Source organism: Chrysoperla carnea, chromosome 1 (genome assembly GCF_905475395.1).
Source record: "Chrysoperla carnea chromosome 1, inChrCarn1.1, whole genome shotgun sequence".
Classification (NCBI taxonomy): domain Eukaryota; kingdom Metazoa; phylum Arthropoda; class Insecta; order Neuroptera; family Chrysopidae; genus Chrysoperla; species Chrysoperla carnea.
This window is the reverse complement of record NC_058337.1, coordinates 43,203,657-43,226,060: the sequence shown is the minus strand read 5'-3', so window position 1 is coordinate 43,226,060 and position 22,404 is coordinate 43,203,657. Positions and strand designations below refer to the sequence as shown.

Genomic DNA, 22,404 nt, shown 5'->3' with positions numbered 1-22,404 from the left:
TAACGAGTAGTTTTCGCGCTAAGGGCAAGTAATACTACACATATTATATTATTGTTATAGTATTAGATAGGAAAATGGCTTTCGGTGAAATTTTTTCAAACCACCCTCAAAAAGTTTTTCGGATCGTTCTAATCAAAAGCTCTCACGGCTATGAAAATTTTTAATGAATAGTTTTCAAGCTACGGGCTTTCATAGTAACACATGTATTATAGTTGTAGTATATGACTACCGTGTGTGGCATGTGTGTGCGTGTGAGTATTATTATTAAAAGGTAGTCATTTACTATAACAATTATATGTGATGTTTTCATCGCCTGTGGTTCGAAAACTACTCAAAAATTGTGTAGCCGTGACAGTTTTTGATCAGAACATTTTGGGGGCGGCTTGAGAGAGTTTCATAGAAAGCCATTTTCCTATCTATTCCTGCGAGGTCCTTTAAATAAAACATATTTAAAAAATGACCAGTTTTAGGAAAAATAAGAATGAGAACTAGGTAGGGTCTTATATTGAAATATTTTTAGTTTTAATTTAATTGAACTGATTGTCTATGTAAGTTGATGAATTCTTCACTATCATTATTTGCGCTGTCATAGCCTATCATTTTAATGTAATAAACGGTCATATACAAAATCTACAGAAAAAGGCGTATGTGCGTATTGAGATTTGTTGTTGTTTTTTTCTTTATTTTTTTTTTTATGTACAGAGCCCCTTAATTTCGTTGTAATTGATCGGTGATTTGTATATGAAGCAAATTGTGTAGTAGATTTTTAGATAATAACTTTTAGTCTTAAGATAGTACCAGCATGAAATCACTTTTCGACAGATTTGGCCGAATTTTTTTTCTCGGGTTTATAATAGCTTTATTTATGAATTCCTAAAATTTCATAATTTTTGACCGTTTAGATCGCGAGATATTTAAAGACAAAGTTCGCGATTTTGAGGGTCATGTCCCATTTAAAGCATGTAAAATGTCCGGTCTCTCCAACTATTTTTTATGATATTATTATATATTGAAGAAAAAGTAGAAAAAAATGTTTATACAATAAGATTCTAAAAAAAAAATTTAGAAATTAATTTTCACTTTCGAGATATTAATTTTGACGTAAATTGATCGAAATTGGGACGTTGGCATAATTATTTCCCATTTTAAACGGTCAAAATTTCTGAAACTTTGGGAATTAATAGTAAGCATTATTAAATTCTTAAATTTAATTTTTCGTTAAATTCTGTCGAAAAAAAAATTGTACCATTGCTTTAACATAGAAACTGCAAATACCATGCTGGAACTACGTTAAACTAGAATTGTAAACGCCGTCTTCTAATGCTAATTATTATGAGTTTGTGACGAATGGAAAATTATAGCAAAAATTGACTTTAACATTATTATGAGCGAATAGAATTGAATAATGTGGGCTTTTTGATCACATATTCAGATTCTGAGTAAATTCTTGTTGTAATGAATGCTTTTAAAAAAGAATAATTATAAAAGTTTGTATTGAAAGTATATACTTATGTTCAAATCGAAATCCTTCATATTATAATTATAATAATAATGAGGTTTAACCTCCGTTTCTCTGACACATACGCCTATAACAGAGGGCACCCACATCATTATGTGTTTATCTTTATTTATTTAACTACAAACATATTTACAATTACATTTTGATGTGGGTGAAGTCGGTTACTTCGTTCTTATCCAAGCGACGACAATGTGATCAATTCTACCGCCCTCATTAATCATAATTGTTCACACTGCCTGGATTCGAACTCGCAACCTAAGTCTAAATGGACAAACAGTCAAAGACACACGTCGGTCATTTAAGCCCATATTATAATTAAAAGAGAGCTGGAGGTTAGAAGTGACTAGAGTTGGTCAAAGGAGAGATGTAGCAATATCGCCATGTTTAGTCCAACAGGTTCCATATCTTTGGTAATAAAGCATTGGCTATAGCTAAATAGCTATAGCCAATGATATATTATATGATCACGGTGTTGAATATGGCCGAACCAAAAATTAAATTATATTTTCTGCCTAGATGTGGCTAATTTGTGAAAAACCTTTAAGCAAAAATATATATGATTTTGACCTATATTTATAAATAACCTTCTGGTTCCAATACGAAAATTTAATCCGTTTATGAAAAAATGTTTATGATGTTTTTAATTAAAAAGAAATAGATAAGATAATAATAAATATTAACCAACCTGAAGAATAGATTTATCAAAACTAGCAAGTAATGTTGTTGTAGCTGCTGCAGCTTCAGATGCAGCTGCTGCAGCTAAGTTTTGTATGTCTGCTGAAGTAGATTGTTGTTTACTTGGTGTTATTGAAGTACGACTAGTAACAATACTAGACGATGACGAACGTGCAGGACTAACAGTATGCCTGGACACGTTGTTGTTATTATTACTACTGCTAGTGCTACCACCTACAGTGGTTGTTGACGATGATAATGATGATGTAGGTATTGAACTTGTTACACTTTTCGTTGTAACAACTGTTGAAGAAGTTGGCTGTTGCTGAACCACGTCTGTAACAAGAAAATAATTATCAATTATTATCGTTTAGTTTTGACACTTTAATTTAGATTGGATACACAAATATTGTGTTAGCGAAGTTATTTGAAAACAATTAGATATATTTGACATGATTAGAATCTACAAAAATACAGGAATTTTCAAAAGTTTCCCAGTGATTTTTACTAAATTCTTCATTATAAATTAATCCCTTTCATTATGGGTACAATTTATTTATTTTATCACTATAATAGACTAAAATGGCATTGAAATTAATTCTTGATATGAAGAGACATAAAATGTTTAGATTTAAATGTGAAAATAAATAACGTCATCCAATCCGTTAGAGAAATACTCTTATAACGGAAAGAAGAACGTTAAATTTAACTAGAATTAAAAAAGAAAATTATAAAGAATTCACAGAGACTTTTAAATACAAGTTAAAAATGCAAATTTCGTCATGAAAATGGGTATATGTGTCTAACAAATATTCTATAAGTAACTTTTTTTATAAACTTATTTCGATATCTCTAACCATTTTCTAACGCTGGGAAATGTATATAATAGACCCAATTTTTCATAATGTAGTTGGCTGAGTTTAAAGTTCAGATTTTAGTTAAGCATCGTAATGAATGTGACCCATCACCCTGTATGACTATGTAAAATTGCAAATCATTGCTTCTGTAAAAAAACGAAAATATTTGGGGTGTATCTTAATTGCTACACACTGTATATAAAATAATTTAAATATTCTGTAAGAAAATCATTATTTACTTAAAAAAAATTCTCACTTCCCACCTTGGCCGAGGCGAAGATAGCCAACTTAATCGAGACGAAGCTAGTCAACATTCTTCCTCCGAGGCCGAGGCGAGGCGAGGGTGATACTTAAAAAAACGAAGTGAGTCGAGGTGATACCACAACTTCGCCTCGTCTCGTGAAACTCTTTTCTCAAGCTACGTTTTCATCCATATGGTATATTTTTGTGCCAAATATGTTTTTAATTCGTGTGTTTTTTTAAACGATTTTCTCGCATAAGCATAAGGGAAAAATCGTTGTTTGAAATCTACACCATGTCTCCGTTAATTTTAAATTTTGGTCGCTTTTTTAAATGAATATTCGATAAAGAAAAACAGTAAACAACAAACAGTAACATATTCATATACATATTTGGTAATGACTCAATTAGAACAAATAAATGAAATAGTAATATAAAATAATTAAATTATTTTAATTTACAAATAACTAGCTTTTAAATCAAATATAAACGAACCATTCGTTACTCCTCTTTAAATACCATAATAGGTATTAGCCGGAATCGAAAATACAAAAAGTAGTGAGTGTATTTGTCATTGCATTAGTTAACCTTGAGCCTAATATTCCCAGAGTGTTGGTATTTTTACAGTCTTGTTTTGACGATTGGAATTAATGGTGGACAGCAGCGCATGCCTAAATAACAAAATGTATAAATCCTTCAAAGCCATTCACTTCTAAGAAACCAATAATCGGAATCGAATTTGAATTTTGCTCTTGCCTTCTGTGACTATTATATCTAGTCAAACTTCAATTAAGTGAAATTCTACACAGTATCGACTGATTCTGATTCAGCCACTTCAGATTTATTTCTAAGGTTTTCTTTGAAGGATTTATATAAAAAAAACTTAAAACACCGACTCCAAAAATAACAATAATTTTAACTACATTATATTTTCGTTATTTTTTTTACTTTTTAGTGCATATTAATTTGTTTTGGGAAAGTTTTTCTTTTGAAGTCGGTTTTCTTTATGTTTAAAGAATTTGTCACGAAAAAGAGAATCATCAAAATCGGTTGTCGTGGTATCGAGTTATTTGTGCTCTTGTCGTGCATACTTAATGCAAATTTAAGACTTTTATGGTTTTCTTATTTATGCCGTTGTCAGAACTGGACAAAAATGAAATGGGACCACACGGGAAACACCAGCTTTCAAATAGATAAAGAATGATCAAAATCGGTTCACCCAGTCGAAAGTTCTGAGGTAACACACATAAGAAAGAAATACAGTCGAATTGATAACCTCTTCCTTTTTTGGTTGTAGTCGGTTAAAAAATAAATCAGAGACAATGAAGCCAACAAGAAAAACACTGGGTAAGAAGAATTAATTAATTCCTCGTCCTGTCTTGCGTATATCATTTTGTCTATTTTTTCCAATAAGTTATTAAAAAACTATTTTTTTATTTCTGCAAATAAGGTAGGTTTTATTCATTTGATGTTTATGATGTGCTTTAATTATATTTACCATTCACGTGTAAAAATTTTTAATGTAGTTGTTCTAATTTTATTAACTAACAATAACTCAATTGTATCGTATGGAAGCGTTTGTCTTGTAAAATTATTCACTTACAAACTTATCTAGATCATCATCAACAAATTGGTAGTTCAACTCCGGTATATTCAGCATATTCAGTTCCGGCAAGCGTCAGATCTACTAGATACATGTACTATAGTTAAATAAAATGTTATTTATTTAAAATGTTTAAACAATAATTGATGAAACTAATTCATAGTTTTTATTTGAATGTGTGCATTTACATGTACGTAGCCGGATTATAATACTTACATATATTCATTCAAAAGCCTATATCACTACATAATTAATAAAAAAAAAAAAAAAAAAAAAATAGAGGGTAATAAATTTATGCTAATTCGACAGGTGGCGTCTTCAATTGAAAGCACAGTTTAAATTAAACTGAGATACCAGAAAATACATATTTTTAATTTTGAAAAACATGATTCACAAGTCATTGTATAAGAATTAATGACATTTAGCAAATATGTGTACGTCAACCCGTAACTTCCATAATGTATACGCAAAATCTCATTATATCGGCATTCAGCCGGCCTAATTATATCGGTATCTCATTTGTTATTAAAAAATAGATTTCGAATAAAATTTTCTACTTTTGTGCATGTTAATTTCACACGCAAAAAATATGTAATTCAGAGTATATATTTTAACAGATTATTTTATGAAGGACATTTTGTTGTGAATAGTCAACAAGCTAAAGGAAGTGGCTGCATTGAGCTGAAGTGAGCGCCCGTTTAATTTTAGTGTGATACAACCGTACGGGTTTTAGTGGTGAAGTTGACACAAACGCATGAGATGTTTGTATGAAAGTAATAAACTGTCTAAAAAATTTCAAATATTGTGGTTTTGAAATTCAAAATTGGTTTAGACAATATTTTTTTGATTGATTCTACCACTTATAAATATTACAACAAAATACTGATGTGATTCTCACAACCACATGAGCAGGTTTATTAGTTTTACTTAGAAAAATTAGATTTCTTCGAATCGGATTTCAACCAACGACATACGGATTATTGATCTTAGTGTCTTAAGACCATCAATGTACCAACTGCGCTACCGATGGTTGTTACATAAATGCACAAATACCCTATATATTATAAAAATGTTCAATAATTTTACTTGATATTCTCTGATTATAAGACACAACAATCTTCATGTGCTTGGCTCAACCCCACATTGACTAAATATGATAGGTATGTGTTCGTACTAGCCAAATTTTATATTTAAAGCAAACGTAAATATATGTTATTTTAATTTGTATTTCTGATTAGTTTACACGATTATATATTCCAACTAAGTACAATTTTATTTTCCAACAATAAAAAGCATGGCTTTAAACTAAAATCAATATCTTTCACTTTAGTGAATTCATATCTTAAATTCAATTAAATTTTATTGTAAATACAAATATTGGCTGTACTTGTTCCAATCATTAGGAAATTGTTTGAAAGTATTTTTACTTTATTGTCATTATTTTAATTTTTTTTCATTGAACATGTTAAAACAAGGTAAACCATTTTTTCCGGTTTCCTTCCTAAAAGGTAAAAGATAGAATAATACTTTAAATTAGAAAGTAGATTCTCTTAAAAAACTAACATTTTTTAATCAAAACACTTTTTCAAGAATCATAAGATTTTGGAGGAAATGCGACTTAAAAATATGTCACTATATCTTTTAGTCGAAAGAAAACACGCTTGCTACACAGAAATTTTTCAGCCAAAAGTAGTCAATAAAGGATATTCGCCTGTGTCCCAAATTGAGGATCAACTTTTTTATTTAAAGTTTTATTCTTTTTCTTACATTTTAGGATCTAAATTATCTATCAAATCAACCCAATTACTAGGTCCAATCTGATGTCAGAACATGATGTCCCCTATCAAACTCTGAAACTTTTGTTCCAGTTATTTTTTGATTGTTCTACTACAAAACGAGCTATTAGTCATAATAGATTAAAATAGTCTACCCTGTATACATACATATTTAAACAAATTAACCATAGTTATGATGTCTAATAGCTTCATTGATTTGGCACAAAAGCAGTAGCTCAATTTCTTTAGGAGGAAATAAACTAATAAAATAAATAGTGATAAAACAAGTAAGCATTTTACAGCGTATTTTCATATCGCCGAAAATATTTCTGCGAATTTAAACTTACAGAAAAAATTTTAAATTGGTGCTATGAGACATTTTCAAATTTTTGCAACACATCAATTTTATTACAGGGAAATAAATAAAAACATTGAAAAAAAGTTTTATAATATAATATTTATTATATCAAATAACCATAACTTGAAATGAAATTAAAAAAGGTGGTTAACATTTTTCCAATTAAAATCGATCAATCGCTAACAAACGACAGCAACTGCACGTAGCTATATATATATAAAAATATTTCGAATATATTTTGTAGAATGTTGTAGTTATATCATTCTGTTCTCGGAATTTTACAATATTGATAAATATTTCTATTTTGTGTTATTTAGTCAATATCGGGTTGCTATTCGAAAATATAACAACATAAAAGGATTTGGTATTTGATGAAAACACATAAGCGCATTAAATGTCGGTAAATTGGAAATACTGTTGCAATAGGTTGATAATATTTGAAATGCAATTTCCGTTAAATATTCCTACATAATACTGTAATATAAAAGCGGCATACGTATAGCTACCTCGAACGTAATTTATAAAAAGCTTCATCACATAAGCTTTTAATAACCATACTCATAGATAATTATGTTATTGCTAATACGTTTTACAAAATGTTTCAAAAAATATGGCTCATGCTTTAATGGAAGGTCAATGTATTAGTAAAAAAAACGAAATTTCTGTGGGAAAAAATTTCTAAGCTACTCCTTAAAAAATTCAATTGCCCTTGATGATCTGAAAATTCAAGTTTAAGGTCAAATTGAAGTTCCAAATTTAGTTTCCTTTAAGTTGGACTTCATATTTTTGCACCCGTATGTTGGAAGATTCGAAGAAGGCATCCCTGAATCTATTTTCATTTAAAATTTTTACTAGCACCTTTTTTTTGCAAATCACTTCATATGAATAATTCTCACTCTTAACCACTAAAGAGGTCGTACGTGGATATCGCCATAGAGATTACTTAAACAACTTTGTTTTGCTAAAAACAGATGGGTAATCTTTGAATGCAATCTTTGATTGCCTATAACTTCGTTTTTAATCGATTTTAATTTCACATTCCAATTTTGTCAAGGTATAAAGTTTAGTTTTACATTTTTAAAGATAATATGGCCAATTCGACATCAGGATTATCTCCTATTGATAATTTTTCATGTTTGTTGCAAATCATGATTAAGAGGCATTATTCCTTAAATAGGACTACTTGACTGTAGTAAGAATTATTTATATTTAAACAAAAATTACAAATTGTTTTAGCTACTATCAAGTGATCGAAAACGGTTTGGATTCGCTGTCGTTGTGTTCAAATAAAACATTAGAAAATATTGGAGTGAGAACTAAGGCATAACAATTTAATTTTTGGCTCGGCCGTATACAGCCTAATCATAGGACTACGATTGGTTATATTCTTTAAGCTACCCATGCTAGTTTAGCAAGTTACCAATGCTATTTGGCTGAAAATGGTGTAATTTTCTTACCTCTGCCTTGAACCACTTAAATATTAAACATAAAGTATGTGACACCATAAATTTTAGTGCATGGGTCAATATGATTCAAATATCTTTTTGATAAGTTGTTTAGATCGAATATTTTTATTAATGTTATCTTATTACTAGTATATTCTAGTTTTTTTAATAAATGCTTAAAATAATTAAAAATAAAAACATTTTATGCGCTCTATAAATAGTATAGAGGGTGAATCACTTTCATCTATTATGGCTAATAGCTCGTCATGTAGTTAACTAATAAAAAAATAATTTATACAAAAGCAGAGTTTGATGAAAAACCGTGTTGCTTTAATGGCCAATTTAGATCCTAAAAACTAAGAGATAGAATAACCTAAATTATTTCCAAATTTAAACCATTTTTTCCAAAATCGCCAGCTTTCGAAGGAAATGCGACTTAAATATAAGAAGCTACAGAAAATGTAATACCCAAAACTTGTCATGTCTGAAATTCTAATTTCAAGATCATTTGGTCTTAATCTTCAAATGATCTTGCTAATTTGTCTTAAAAGATAAAACACAGACGAATGACTTTTATTGTCCTTGATAACTTTTGTCTAAAAAAAAATTTTTCGAAAGCTAGCGTATTTTCTTTCGATTAAATGCTAATAATGACCTCCGAAAGCTAACGATTTTCGACAAAATGTTAGTTTTTTTAAGAGGATCAACTATCTAATTTAAAGTGTTATTCTATTTCTTTCCTTTTAGAATTTAAATTGACTATTAAAGTAATCAAACATTGAAACTTTTAGAGTCATAATCACAGTCATATAAATAAACAAGTCATTTAGCTTTTAACAAAACCATGGACCTCTTAATGAAAAAGCTTTATTTACATTATTAAACATTTCACAACGCCAAACAAGTTTTAATTTGGTATAAATTCTATTTATATTTTCATTAAATTAAGAAATAATTTTAATTAATTGATAATAATATTTGCTGAAATAAAAATTAATTATTAATAAATAAATTATTTAATTATTGGCCAGTGGTTTGGAATAGATACTGGCGGCGTTGCTATGTAGCAGTTTTGGGAACTAACACTTACATCAATAAGGGAACATATCTTCCCAATGCATTTTATATAGAGTTAACAGACTTGTGTATATAAATGACTGTGATCATAATAGATTAAAATGGTCCACCATGTATAATAATCTGAAATGATTTCCACAAAATTCAAATACCCTATTAAATTCGGGTTTTAATGAACATGTATACAAAATGAGACTGCTTTATAATATTCCATATTTTAGAAGATAGCAATAAAAATGGCTCTAAGCATCTTACCTAAAGAGAATATTTGCATATACCTGGTATTATAGATAGAATATTTGATTTTATTGATTAGAACGTGTACCTAACTGAACATGTATATCCTTTCTCATTAAAATCATTAATAATAAATATATTCATAGAATGCGAGAGATAAACCATAGTTCAACAACTATTATAATTACTTTGATTTTGATTTCAATATAGATATATTATATAAAATGATGTCTCAACTCAATATACTACTACTACAATCATCTTGGATTTATATCTCTTACTTTTTGCACACTAAGCTAAAATTTTGGTGACATGTAAAATTTGATTAGTAGAATTCAACATGTTGAATTTGATTAGCAGAATAGCCCGGCATCGATATTTTGGACCTCTTCTGTCCAAGAAAACTTTGATTGCAAATGTCTTTAAAAAAATAATTGTATCACTGATTTAAAGACCTGAATGTATTTTTTTATGTTAAAGAGTAACATAACATAAATAGTTCATCTATGTTTAAGACTGTTTGTTAACTTGTGTTGTTTTTTTGAAAGATTAAGATTGTTTGAAAATATTATGCGATCATGGAGTACAAAAACATTATCATGTTAAAAGGAAAAATCGCACGGAAATGAAAACTGACTGGCATCGTGCACAAATGTTATCTAATACGAATGTTGTTGAAATACCATGCATAGACAGTTTTGATTACTCTATCACATTACACATACATACATGTCACACATACATAACTGATAATCCCATACTAATACATACTATATTTGCATCTAATGTGTGTCCTCCTGAGTAAGTAATGTTTACAAAAAAATTTTTAAAAACTTTAAGTTAAGCGTCTTAAACATACAAAAATGCACGCACAGACCTTTTCTCATGTCCTGAGAAAAATACGGCAAATTTGATATATAGAGAAAATCGTATTCTTAAAATCAATTAAAGAAATTTTAACTTGTATGAAAAAACTGAGAGGTTGGTGGATCTTTTTGAAATTAATCTGTTTAAAGTGAATGTAGTATAAATCCACTAACAACGTAACGTTGTTGTTATCAGTATGATGTGTTTGATCATATAAAATTGGTTGACTGCATCATCAATTAATGGATAGATTGATAATAATAAGTGTTTGATGTGGTTAAATTAACGTTACTCTTAATTGTAAAGAACGTATTTAAGGCAAATTGTTTATAATTAATTAGTCTTGCCCTGTATTAATTTTGAGCCTTTTTCTAAAACCCTTTAAGTCATTTGTGTTGCACGAAGCTGTACTTATACGAAAGACAAAACAAATACAAAAACGACCAACAATGCATTTAATGAGCGTTCGCTAATGAATGCTGATAACAAGACTATCAGGTAAAAGCACCAGGCCTGGGTTCACAAAAGTAACGTTCGTTATTGCCTCGAAAGAAGCTGAAAAAAATTGCAACTAACAAAAAGATTAAAAATTAAAAAGGATAAAATTTTCTTAGTAACCGTACGAATCGTAATGAGTGTCTTTAAAGTCAAGATATCATAATTAGTCCTCTATATCCTGACATGGATCGTGATAATGAATCTTCAGTAAGGAAAGACGTTGTTTAGCCTTCGTAATATTGAAGTATGAAAATTACCTGATTTACCGAGTTAACTAGTTTTTTGTATTTTGCGAACAGCCGTTTAACTAGTTTTTGTATATTATCAATGACACTTGTTTTTAATATAAACAAATATATATAATGAACAGGGAGTAAGTGAATCAAGTTATTGTGAGTAAGCCAAACTTAGCTTCCCGATCGACCGACCGCAATCGACTTGCATTGTTGGCCAGCCGTGACATATACACATCACTAGTTGGTTCATGTACATACCATCACTGAGAGACGGTTGCGAATCCATGTAGCAAAGGGCTAATAATTTAACAAAATTCGTAGGTGAAAACCTAAAAATTAACGCGTATAGGAAAACTTCCGAATACTATTTTTAATTCAACAGCTTTCAAACGACTAAAGAATTTCTAGATATTATACTTGTTATCATTTGCATAGTCCGGACTTAAGTTGTCTTAACATACATGTAATTCGATACTATCATTATTCATTTTATATAAGGCACGATACATTTTGCTGAAATTATTTTAGAGCATATGTTGATGGTTCGAATGTCGGGAAGCTATGTATTTAGACTTTAGCCTTACTTAGTTCCAGTTTTCTCGTAGCAGTAGCTTTCCCTATTCCCCCCAGCAGTTAACTATAAGGCGAATCGTCAGCCTATTAGAAAAGGGAAAAATGTGGTTTTATCGATATAATTCTGGTTTCCATCATCGTAGCGAAATATACAATATATAAATTTTTGAGTTCTAATAATCAAAATCACCTCAGTTCTTTTTATGAGATATTCGAATAAGCTCACAAACAGATAGACAAAAACTTTTTAAGAGGATAAATATGCTATCGGAGCTTTAATCTATTTAACAATAATTGTATTCACTTTGAAATGAGCATATTTAGGTAAAATTATTTAACTATTTATACAGGTAATAATAATATTAAAACATTTACATTTACAAGTAGAATTTAATTACATATATTAAATAATATACAGTGTATGTTAATAATAAATATTATAGGTACATAAAGGTAATTATAATTATAGTAATTGTAATACACCGCGAGAGAAGGGGAAAGTGCAAAGAAGATTACATCTAAATCATGCAAAATAGATAATAGTTCCGAGCAGGGTAATTTTCTTTCGAGTTCCTTCCTCTCTGAAGCTATGTTCGTATTTTTAACCAAGGGGATTTAGTCTGAAACTGAATTAGATTCAAACGTCCAGAATAAGAAATATTCTGGAAATATTAACTTGTAAGAAGCGAGATTAAGGTAAATAGATACAACTTTACACATCAAAGTTAAATACAACTTTATACATAAAACAGTTAAATTGCCTTCAAAATAGCACAATCTTCACGCCATTTTTGTCAATATAAAACTGAAAATGCATGATAAATCGCATATGTTTTATTTGTTTAGTTTAAATATATCTGAAGTCATTTATGTTTTTTTCAGATTTGTATCGTTTATCGATAGTATAAACGTCGTCCAGATTTTATTTGCGTAGCAAAAAAATGGAAGTTTTTAAATGTTTCTATTTTTCGCCGTAAACGTGAAAGATAATTATCTGAGTATATAAAGGTTTTTTATAGGTAATCTAACAGTTGATGTTTGCATCAGATCAGAGTTCCGGTCCAATTTACGGGCTAGGACATGATTTAATAGTAAGATAGTATATACAACTAGCGCAGTTCAGTAAATTGCTATTTTTTTACGAATATAATATTAGTACTAATATAAGAGCCAATGTATTTTATATCGATTTTTAATGATTTTTCTATGAAAAATTTGCATGGATATCATGCTGAAATTTTAATCACATATTCTTTGAGTAAATGTCTATCCATACAAAAATTTTGAGCCTTTATATCCAACATTGTTGTCATGTCCATACATCTTTAAGTGTGTCAGTTGTTATATTTCTTAATTACGAATATAAACAGAACTAAATGAGTAATAATATTAAAAATTTTTATTTATTAAAAGATTTATTCAATAAGTATTTAACTCTTCGTTAGTTATATAATATACTCCTGAGGGGACAACACGGCTTTATTTTTAGAATAATATGAAATAATTTTAATTTCATAATAATATGCAAATCATGCCATTTTACTAATTTGTTAATTTTTAATAATAAGCTATTTCTCTGGTTCCTGCCAACCATCTCAGACTATTTGCGAAAAGTGTTAACCATTAATTATTTTCATGTACTTTTTTTAAAATTAAAAATAAAAATACTTTTAAATTAAAGTGCCAAAACGGTACTTGTAATATGGGTTCAGATGTAGTAAAAGAGTTTAAATTTTTCTTGATATTTTTTGAATAATTGATCCGTTATTTTTTGTACGATTACTAATTATGACTTTGTTATCGGTCACATAGTTCAAATAAATTTGATTACCGATACATTCTCAAATACTAAATAAGTTTGCAATACGCAAGTGTGGTACCGCAGTATCATTACTTGATTAAATACTATGAAGTAAAAAAAAATAAAGCTTATAATAATAAAAACTTATACTATAAAAATAAAACAAAATGATAATTTAACAGTTGTTTTTCATGGTTTTTTAACATACCCCATAAGTTTTAAATTAATGTGAGAGTGATATGTGTTGGTATGTTCTTCAAAAAGGTAAAAACAACAGACTACCTAGTACCTACCTATCTACTTATCCCAGTCCATAATGTGTTACTGACATGTATATTATATAAGAGGAAAACCTAGGTATTAATAGTGCTTTTGTCAACTACAAACATACATGTTGATAGTATTAAGTGCTTAGTATACAAAATGTTTCATAATTATCTGGCACGAGTATTTCTTCTAAAAATTCAATCAAATTAGGTTCTCATCTCTGATTCTGTTAACGACAAATGACGACAACAACATTATTTTATGAATTTTTTCAAAAAAAAAAAGGATTAGATTGAAAATACTTAAGGGCGATACCGGGATGCTATTTTTTTACTGATACAATAGAATGAATTTTCGAAATTTTTCCTTGCCTCGATATTTAAATTCAATCAGATTACTTTATTATCAAATACAAGTGCCTAATGACATGAGGCACTTGTATGAAGCTGTTTACTAGCTTTCATCTAAATTGAAATCCGGTTTACTGAGTTTACTGAAAGTTTCCAGGTATCTAAAAGTCAAGGGTGGCATAATTTAATACGATAGTTATTTAGTTTTTCGAAACATACTTTCTTTGAAATTCAATAGCCATTTTAATTTTGGCTTTATTACAATAGTTTCACATTCTTATTTTTTGCAAAAATGGGAATGATTATCAGATCTTCGAAATATTTTTTATGAAATTTTTGTTTACTTCGGAGATGAATTCATCCAAATAGAAAAACATGGTAGTATAACTTTTAATGCAAGATTCACATTGTTATGCATGCGCTGTTATATCTTTGGATAATGATATACATACATAAGAAGCCGCAAACAGAAAAGTATGCCAAACTCTAGGGGAGGCCTTTGCCAAAGGGCAATCTGATTCAAACGTTACCGATGTTATATGATGACCTTTTTCAAATAAATTTATAAAACAATAATATTAATTAAAATAAACCTAATATATAGCCAAAAAAAAAAATTACTTAATTAACTAAAAAAAAAAAAAATTAAAAATAAATAATTTATTTATTAAAAATCAAATTTATCAAATTGATCAATGTGAATGTTATATATATGTATACTATTATTTTTTTCTAATAAGAAATAAAGGCTTTTGAATTTGAATTTGAATGAATACATAGATAATAAATAATATTGAGAGTATCTTAATACAAGTTTAACTGAAGATATAACAAAAGTTATTTTTATCCAGCAAGTCAAATTTTAGCTTTACTTAGCAAGGTAATGCTTAAAAAATACATTAAAGGAGAGATGATTTTTTTTTCAAAAACGTCTATATTACAAATATATGCTGTTCCCTTGGTAACTGGTTAACTGGTCCATTGCTACTTAAATGACCACAGGTAAGTTATTACGATTATGCAACAACTTGACATATCCGAGTGATGTATTACGCAGGAATGGAATTTAAGTACTTTTTGAAAAACCATTTTTATGGCGTATCTGATCAAAAATGCTAAAGTTACGAGTATTAAACACTTATCATTTATCAATTTTAATATATTTTTATCCGCTGCGTACATGAATTTCCTTGGTAGCGTTTTAAATAGTTTAAATTCATAGTAAAAATAAATTCGAGTGTTATGGATGGTGGATAAGTGAGAGCATGGGAGGTGCAAACTATAACGGAGTGGAGTTTACTTATGTAAGTACTATTATAAAATAGATACTATTACCAAATAGATTAATATAAGTAATGATTTTAAAAGTATTAAATAATAACTTATACTAAAACCATAATGTATTTTCCGAATAAATGTCTTTGAAAAGAGTATTTTCATTTAATTTCAACATAAAGCATCCTGTTTACTCTTGGTAATTTTATTAATTTTGTTTTTTAGTGTATAGTTAGGACTCTACGGTCTAAGTGAGTTCCAACCGAGAATCCACTCTAACCTAACACCTAACCTAGTCTATAACTATTCAGAGCGTCAAAAAGTTTTTTTTAGTTAAGTTTAAGTTAAATGTTTGTTGTAGTAAAACCGCTATAACAGTGAAGTCCGATTATCATTGCTTGATAATTTTTATCTTTTACACTTTAAGAATTGTATACACATTAATCTTGGGTCTTCCATAATTGGTCATCTCTATCGGCTTGTTCTTACACATTAGCAAAACCAAACAAAGATTTTAAGCTCGTAAAACTAAATGTGTTAATGGAAGAGAGTCAAATACAGTCTTGTTTTCTGTTCGTCTTCCGGCCAATAGTTAGCGTACTAGTGTGCGCACTCTTATAACATGCTTATCCAACAATCTCGAAGTACCAGAGTAAAATCAGTCACTTAGATAATTAAAAAATGTTTTTGTGTATGGAAAATTCCGTTGTACAGAAGAATTATGTAACATCCATTACTTCAAGTTATTGTATGATAAAATACCTTCAAACTACTACGGCGCAGTAATTGCAGTTATCTACCCTAAACCATGCTCTCCTCATCTAAACAGTTGTCTCATTACATCATATCATAAATTACAAACATTACTTGAGATATTTCATCCCCTTTACTATACTTGCTTTGACATCCATTAAATATTTCTAAGAAACTCTGTATATTTTACAACCTGTTCAACATAAATGGTCCACTTCTGAATTATATTGATAGCATTATACATTTTGTAATTTTAGGGGACATAAATGTTTTAATCCTTTGATTACGATATTTATTAATAAACAACATTGTCTTTGTAAAGGGCTGTCATAGAATTTGCACATTTTGATAATATTATTGTTCGAGTAAGGTACCTATAAGTTAGGACAAAACTAACATGTGTTTTTAAAGAAATAAACATTAAATCGAAATCGATGTTCTATGTATTTACTTTTCACTTTGTAAAAAATGTTTGTAAGGTGATAGATAGTTGCAATCGAAATATCGATATTTAGGGAAATGCGAGTCTGTTGTACGTTTTTTAATTGTATTTTTTAAATAAAATTTCTTAATATACAATTTTATTTCGAGTATCGTGGTATTTATTTACAAAAATTCATCCTTAGGTATATAATATCTATAGTTTGTTGTTTGTCACTGCAGTTTTTATTGGCATTCACATTGATGACATGGTGATACCAAATTGAAAAATAACAACTTATAAACAGAAAACATTTATATATCATAAATAAGTCCCAATTCTCTCGTTAGAAAGGCATCTTTCTATTTGACTTCAAAATTATTTGTTGGATACATTGTTCGTGCTCGCCTTTTTTTTATTAAGTATAAAAATAATTTCTAACTCAATAATTTGCTCATAAAAATATTTGCTCATAAATTTGAGTGAATTCACAATAATTCTTAAGATACTTATTTTAACTACTCAACTGTAAATATATATCATACAAACAGTACAAAACGATATTTCCAGTATTAAATTCTACTAATACCATAATCATAATATCCTGAATTATCAAAGAGAATTTGATACAGATTGTCTTACAAAAAATGTCCCGTAAAAATGTCGTCTCATTTTTTACATTTTTTAACAACTGGAGATTGACATATCTGATTGGTTTGACTATCTGCTCTATGGAATCAGCAGATTTCATAAATGGCCGCGGAAAAAAAGAGTTTATGGATCTATCTATCAAAATTTAATCGAACAGTTTACAATATAAAAAATATCTAAAAACGGTTAAATAATAATAATATGCTAATTGGAGTTATTCCTTTAAACACAACGATATATAAAATGAAATTATGCATCTATAATTTTTTTTAAATTTCTTAGTTTTTTTAAACAGTATCGCCATGATTATTTAAACCTGACGTCATTTCAGCATTACTATTATCTACGTTAAATGTATATCAGTCACTTCTTGACTGATAGAAATGGATACACGTTCAATCAATGTAATGTACTAGATGACAGTGATTGAAGATGAACGGACGATGCCAAGTTTAATTTCAAATGGTGCACAGGCATGGTTTTCGACATTACTTTCTATAGAAAAATTATATTTTTTGAAGTTTTGAAATAAAATATAAAATTAATCCCGCCATGAACATGAATACTTAATTCGTTTTAGTGCTTAATTATTTTGTCAACCCAGCTTACTTATCTTAATGCTCAAAATTTCAACCTATGCACGTAATATATGGCTCGATGCGGACTTAATTTCCACCATCGAAAATTAAACAGCTGTAAGATAGTGTTTGATAATATAAAATTTGAATAACATGTGATTCAGATACGACAGTACGACCAACAAACACTCTTTAAATATCCAAAGGCTGCCTAGTTACTAAAAGGTTGAATTCGATTTAAGTTTTACATTTTTTTAGATTTTAGCTTGATTGACTCTATAAGAATCACCGGATGATCCCGGAGGATGTAAAATAATGACAAGGCAACGTGTACCATCCTTTCGCTTCAAAAGGGACTGAAAAGCATAACAGTTCCTTCTGCGGCGAATCTTATTACAACATATTATTACATCTTCATGTAGTCTTTCATGAGATATACCGCATTCTACATATTTATAACGAATAAGTATGTAGCTGTAATGATATTAATAATTACAAAACTTATAATAATTTAATATACACATATGGTGCTTGTTGCTTGTTCTATGTTACTTTTCACATTATTCATTGAAAATAACATTTTATAAATTCGAATTTCGTATTAATCAGGTGAATGTGGAATTTAATTTAAATTATGTGCAAGTAGTAGGTAAATAATATTGACTTTAATTTAATATTGAAAATCTTCAATCATATATGATCCTGATATTCATACCAATGGCCATAAAATATTTAGAAAAAAAAAAATGAAATCTCACAAAGTAAATTGGATTTATTCGGTTTTATTCTCATTCATTATTTAGCCCGAAATAGACCATGGCTGTGAGTGAATACTTACCGTGAACTCAAAAAACTATCATTGCACGTTTATCATAATAATTGTATTTTAAATCCATTTATTAAATAACAAATGCAGGGTGGGCAGAGAAGTGTGCGATTTTATAAACAATTTTAAAAAAAGACGGTATTTAAAATTGTATTTTAAGCCCTTTTAGATCAGTTTTTTTTTGTATTATAAATGATTGTTTTAACTCGTTGCTTATTTGGTGACTATTTCATTTGTTTTCACGACTATCTATTCATTTTGATGATGACTATATTGTAGTCGAAATACACATTTTGTATTTGTAATACCAAATTTGATCTAGATATTTTTGACATTTACTTTCTTATGCAGTTTAAGATGGTAAAACGATATTTTGGTAAAATTTATAGGATATTATTTTACAACGTTTTCAAAACAATCACTTTTATGCCCCAACCTTTATAAATATTATATCCTTAATTTCACATGAATTTATATAAAAATGTTGAAAGCTCCATGAAAAGATATTAAAGGAAATACAAATTACTTCTTAGAAACTGAAATAGAAACTATGTATCTATTTAAAACTGTCATCAACTACATATAGTTAGTTATCTAGCAAAGATTATGTATAAAGGTTGATTGTAGTTGGAGTTTACAAATCATACATTTGATACTTACATATTTCTAAGCTATCACTATTTCCTTATTCAGTTTCGAAGGAAAGGTTAAGCTTAAAATTATTTTTCTTGATCCCCTATCCGAAAGTACGATCCGAATCTTAGATGCATTGATCAAGAAAAATAAACTCCAAGGCGAACCCGAAGTTTTATACTACATATACCGGAAAATATACACTTATAAGTATTGCATATGCTAACAAAAGTTGCTCTTCCCGGAATTAAATGCGGCCAGGAAGACCATACTTTGAGCAAGGGGCCAAACAAAAGCAATAGCTCCATTTTCTTCGGCAATTCACTAAGAACAAATGGTATAAATTTGCCTTTCCAATGAATCCAATATCATATCATGGCGATTAATATTATTTTTATATGTGTTCAATTTCCATTCAAAATTTATAAATGCCCTTACAAATTCATCCGTTTGTAAACAAAAAATTTGAGTAGAAGAATCTACCTATGTAAAGGTTGTTTAATTAAGAATAGCATCATTTTTTAATGTATCCCAAATTTGGTGTTTTGGTCTTGAACATCATGTATTGCGGCTATGAGACATGAATAAACATTCCGGCTAACATCGAAGTAGAATATTCCATAATTTGTGATAGCCGGAATGTTTTTACTTGTCACATGACAAAAGCTATGATATGCTAGCTAGATCAAAACATCAAAATGGCAGCACAATAAAAAGTAAAATACTTAATATAGCACCCTTTATTTCTTCTAACATAATGCAAGTAGAAAGAGTACAGAGAGAGGTACATATATTAGTCGGTATAGAAATATGTTTATTGTCTTGGTAAAGAAGGTAAAATTTTGTATATAAATTTTACTTGAAGTACTTTACGTATTAATTAATTTCCATTTCACAATTTAATTTATAAGTTTTCGTGTGAAGACTTGAATGCATACATTAGGTTTAGGTACACCGTACACATTACATTAAAACAAATATATAATACCACCAACACAAATTTTAAAGTAGGATTAATTTGTTTTATATATGCTGAACAATGAATGAATTCAACGAAATATGTACCTACCTCCTACATTTAAATGGAAATGAATAAACATATTTAGGAAGCATTTTATTTTTATAAATTATGAAATTTCAAATTGTTTCTTGGAAGTATATCTGCAATATTTATTTTTATTTTCCTATTCGTTGCGTGCAGAAAAGAATTTTGCGCTGCTAATGGAAATATTTATAACTTTTATATCGATCCTTTTTTATTAACTTTTCAGTATAGTGAATTTATTGTAATGGATTCGAAAATCCAAATCGATATTGTCAATATATTACACGTTTCATAGTCGGGGCAATGTATTAACACCAGTTTTTGATTGATGCCTGTGTGTACACATGTATGTCCGTTGGATAGCAGACATTTTGTCTTTCAAGATTTCTTGTGAATGACAGGTGATAAAAATCTACGATTTTCACCAATCGTTGCGTTATAACAGCAAGACGGTTTGAAAAGACTGACAAAAGTAAGCTAACGCTTAAAAGTTGAAGAGTTGGACTGGAAGAAAAAAAATAATCTAGAAATTTTCCGGTTAATATAATAATAAAGTTATAGTTGTAATGAAAATCAATTAAACAATAATTGCCATGGTCATTTTCTGTAAAACCAATATTTACAGAAATATTTACGACAATTGACTTTATAAACTTGTACAATATTTAAAAAAAAAAAAAAACATCTTGGCCAGTGTCGGGTATTGATCGCAGTACTTCTTTTATAGAAAGCGCGTGTTTAACTACTCAGCTACACACATAATTATTTCATCATTTGCGATAATATACATTAAAAATATATTTAATATTGTTTTCTTTTCATATTCTGGAAAGTTAATGAGGAAGACTTCAATAATTAAGACTTCATAATTGGTCTTTTATGCCTCATAGTTACAACCCCAAATAGTAATTGTAGTAGCTCCACTTCAAGAGACATTTTATTAAGCGGTAGTTAAGGAATTTTGAGGCAGGCTGTACAGAGGTAAAAAATGAAATTTAAATTAAATATTATTTATAACATTAAAAGTAAATTATAAATCCCTTAGAAATAAAAATATATTTTATATAATGGAAAAACAAAAATAAATAATAATTTCTCCCTGCAGTATAAATATAAAACCTTCGTAATAAGAAATGTATAGAAAAACTCAAACAATATTTATTATAATCTTATATTTTCTTTCAAACAAAATAAATCAGAAAAACGCAGATGGTCAGATGATTGCATAATATTAAAATATTTTCTTCCAATTCATGTCAATATATTATTACATAAAAATGATGCCATTTAACGTATTAAACTGCAATCAAGTAATCCAAGATAAAGGATCCTAAAAAAGAATAGTCATATATCTGGATTCTAGACTATTATTAACTTTGAATAATAGTCAAATATTTTGATTTCAAAATCTTTAAGTGACTAGAAGGTAAGAGTTTTATTTTTTTGCGTACATAAACTTTTTCGGGATTTTTTTAGTAACACATAATATCTAAGCAATTCGTATTTATTGAGAGATAATCAGATCAATAATTGTGAATTCTAATAAATGAAATTTTGGTAAGTAATCTTCATAGCTATGACAAATTCCTGATTGCGTGTATGAAATGTTGTACGTTGTTGCGTGTGTGAAACGTTATGCGTTTCATGAAACTTCAATGTCATAATATTAACTAAAAAAATAATAACTAAAAAAAATTAATTATATACAGCCAGTTTTCAGAATGTGCATCAGGTTTTTATTCTAAAAGGTAAAACTAATCATAAGACAGTAGTACCTATTTTAGTTTAAATGCGTATTCGGAAAGGTAAGGTGATATCTAACCGCTTAAAGCACCAAAACTAAC

General features: G+C 28.6%; 1 protein-coding gene across 1 annotated transcript in view; it reads right to left on the bottom strand.

The window, feature by feature from the left end:
• Positions 1-22,404, bottom strand: part of LOC123305133 (dystrophin, isoforms A/C/F/G/H-like) — a 794,529-nt gene that overhangs the window by 591,606 nt on the left and 180,519 nt on the right. Inside the window, 1 exon segment of the mRNA XM_044886763.1 lies at positions 2,205-2,530. Within this exon segment, the coding sequence (XP_044742698.1) occupies positions 2,205-2,530 (326 nt within the window).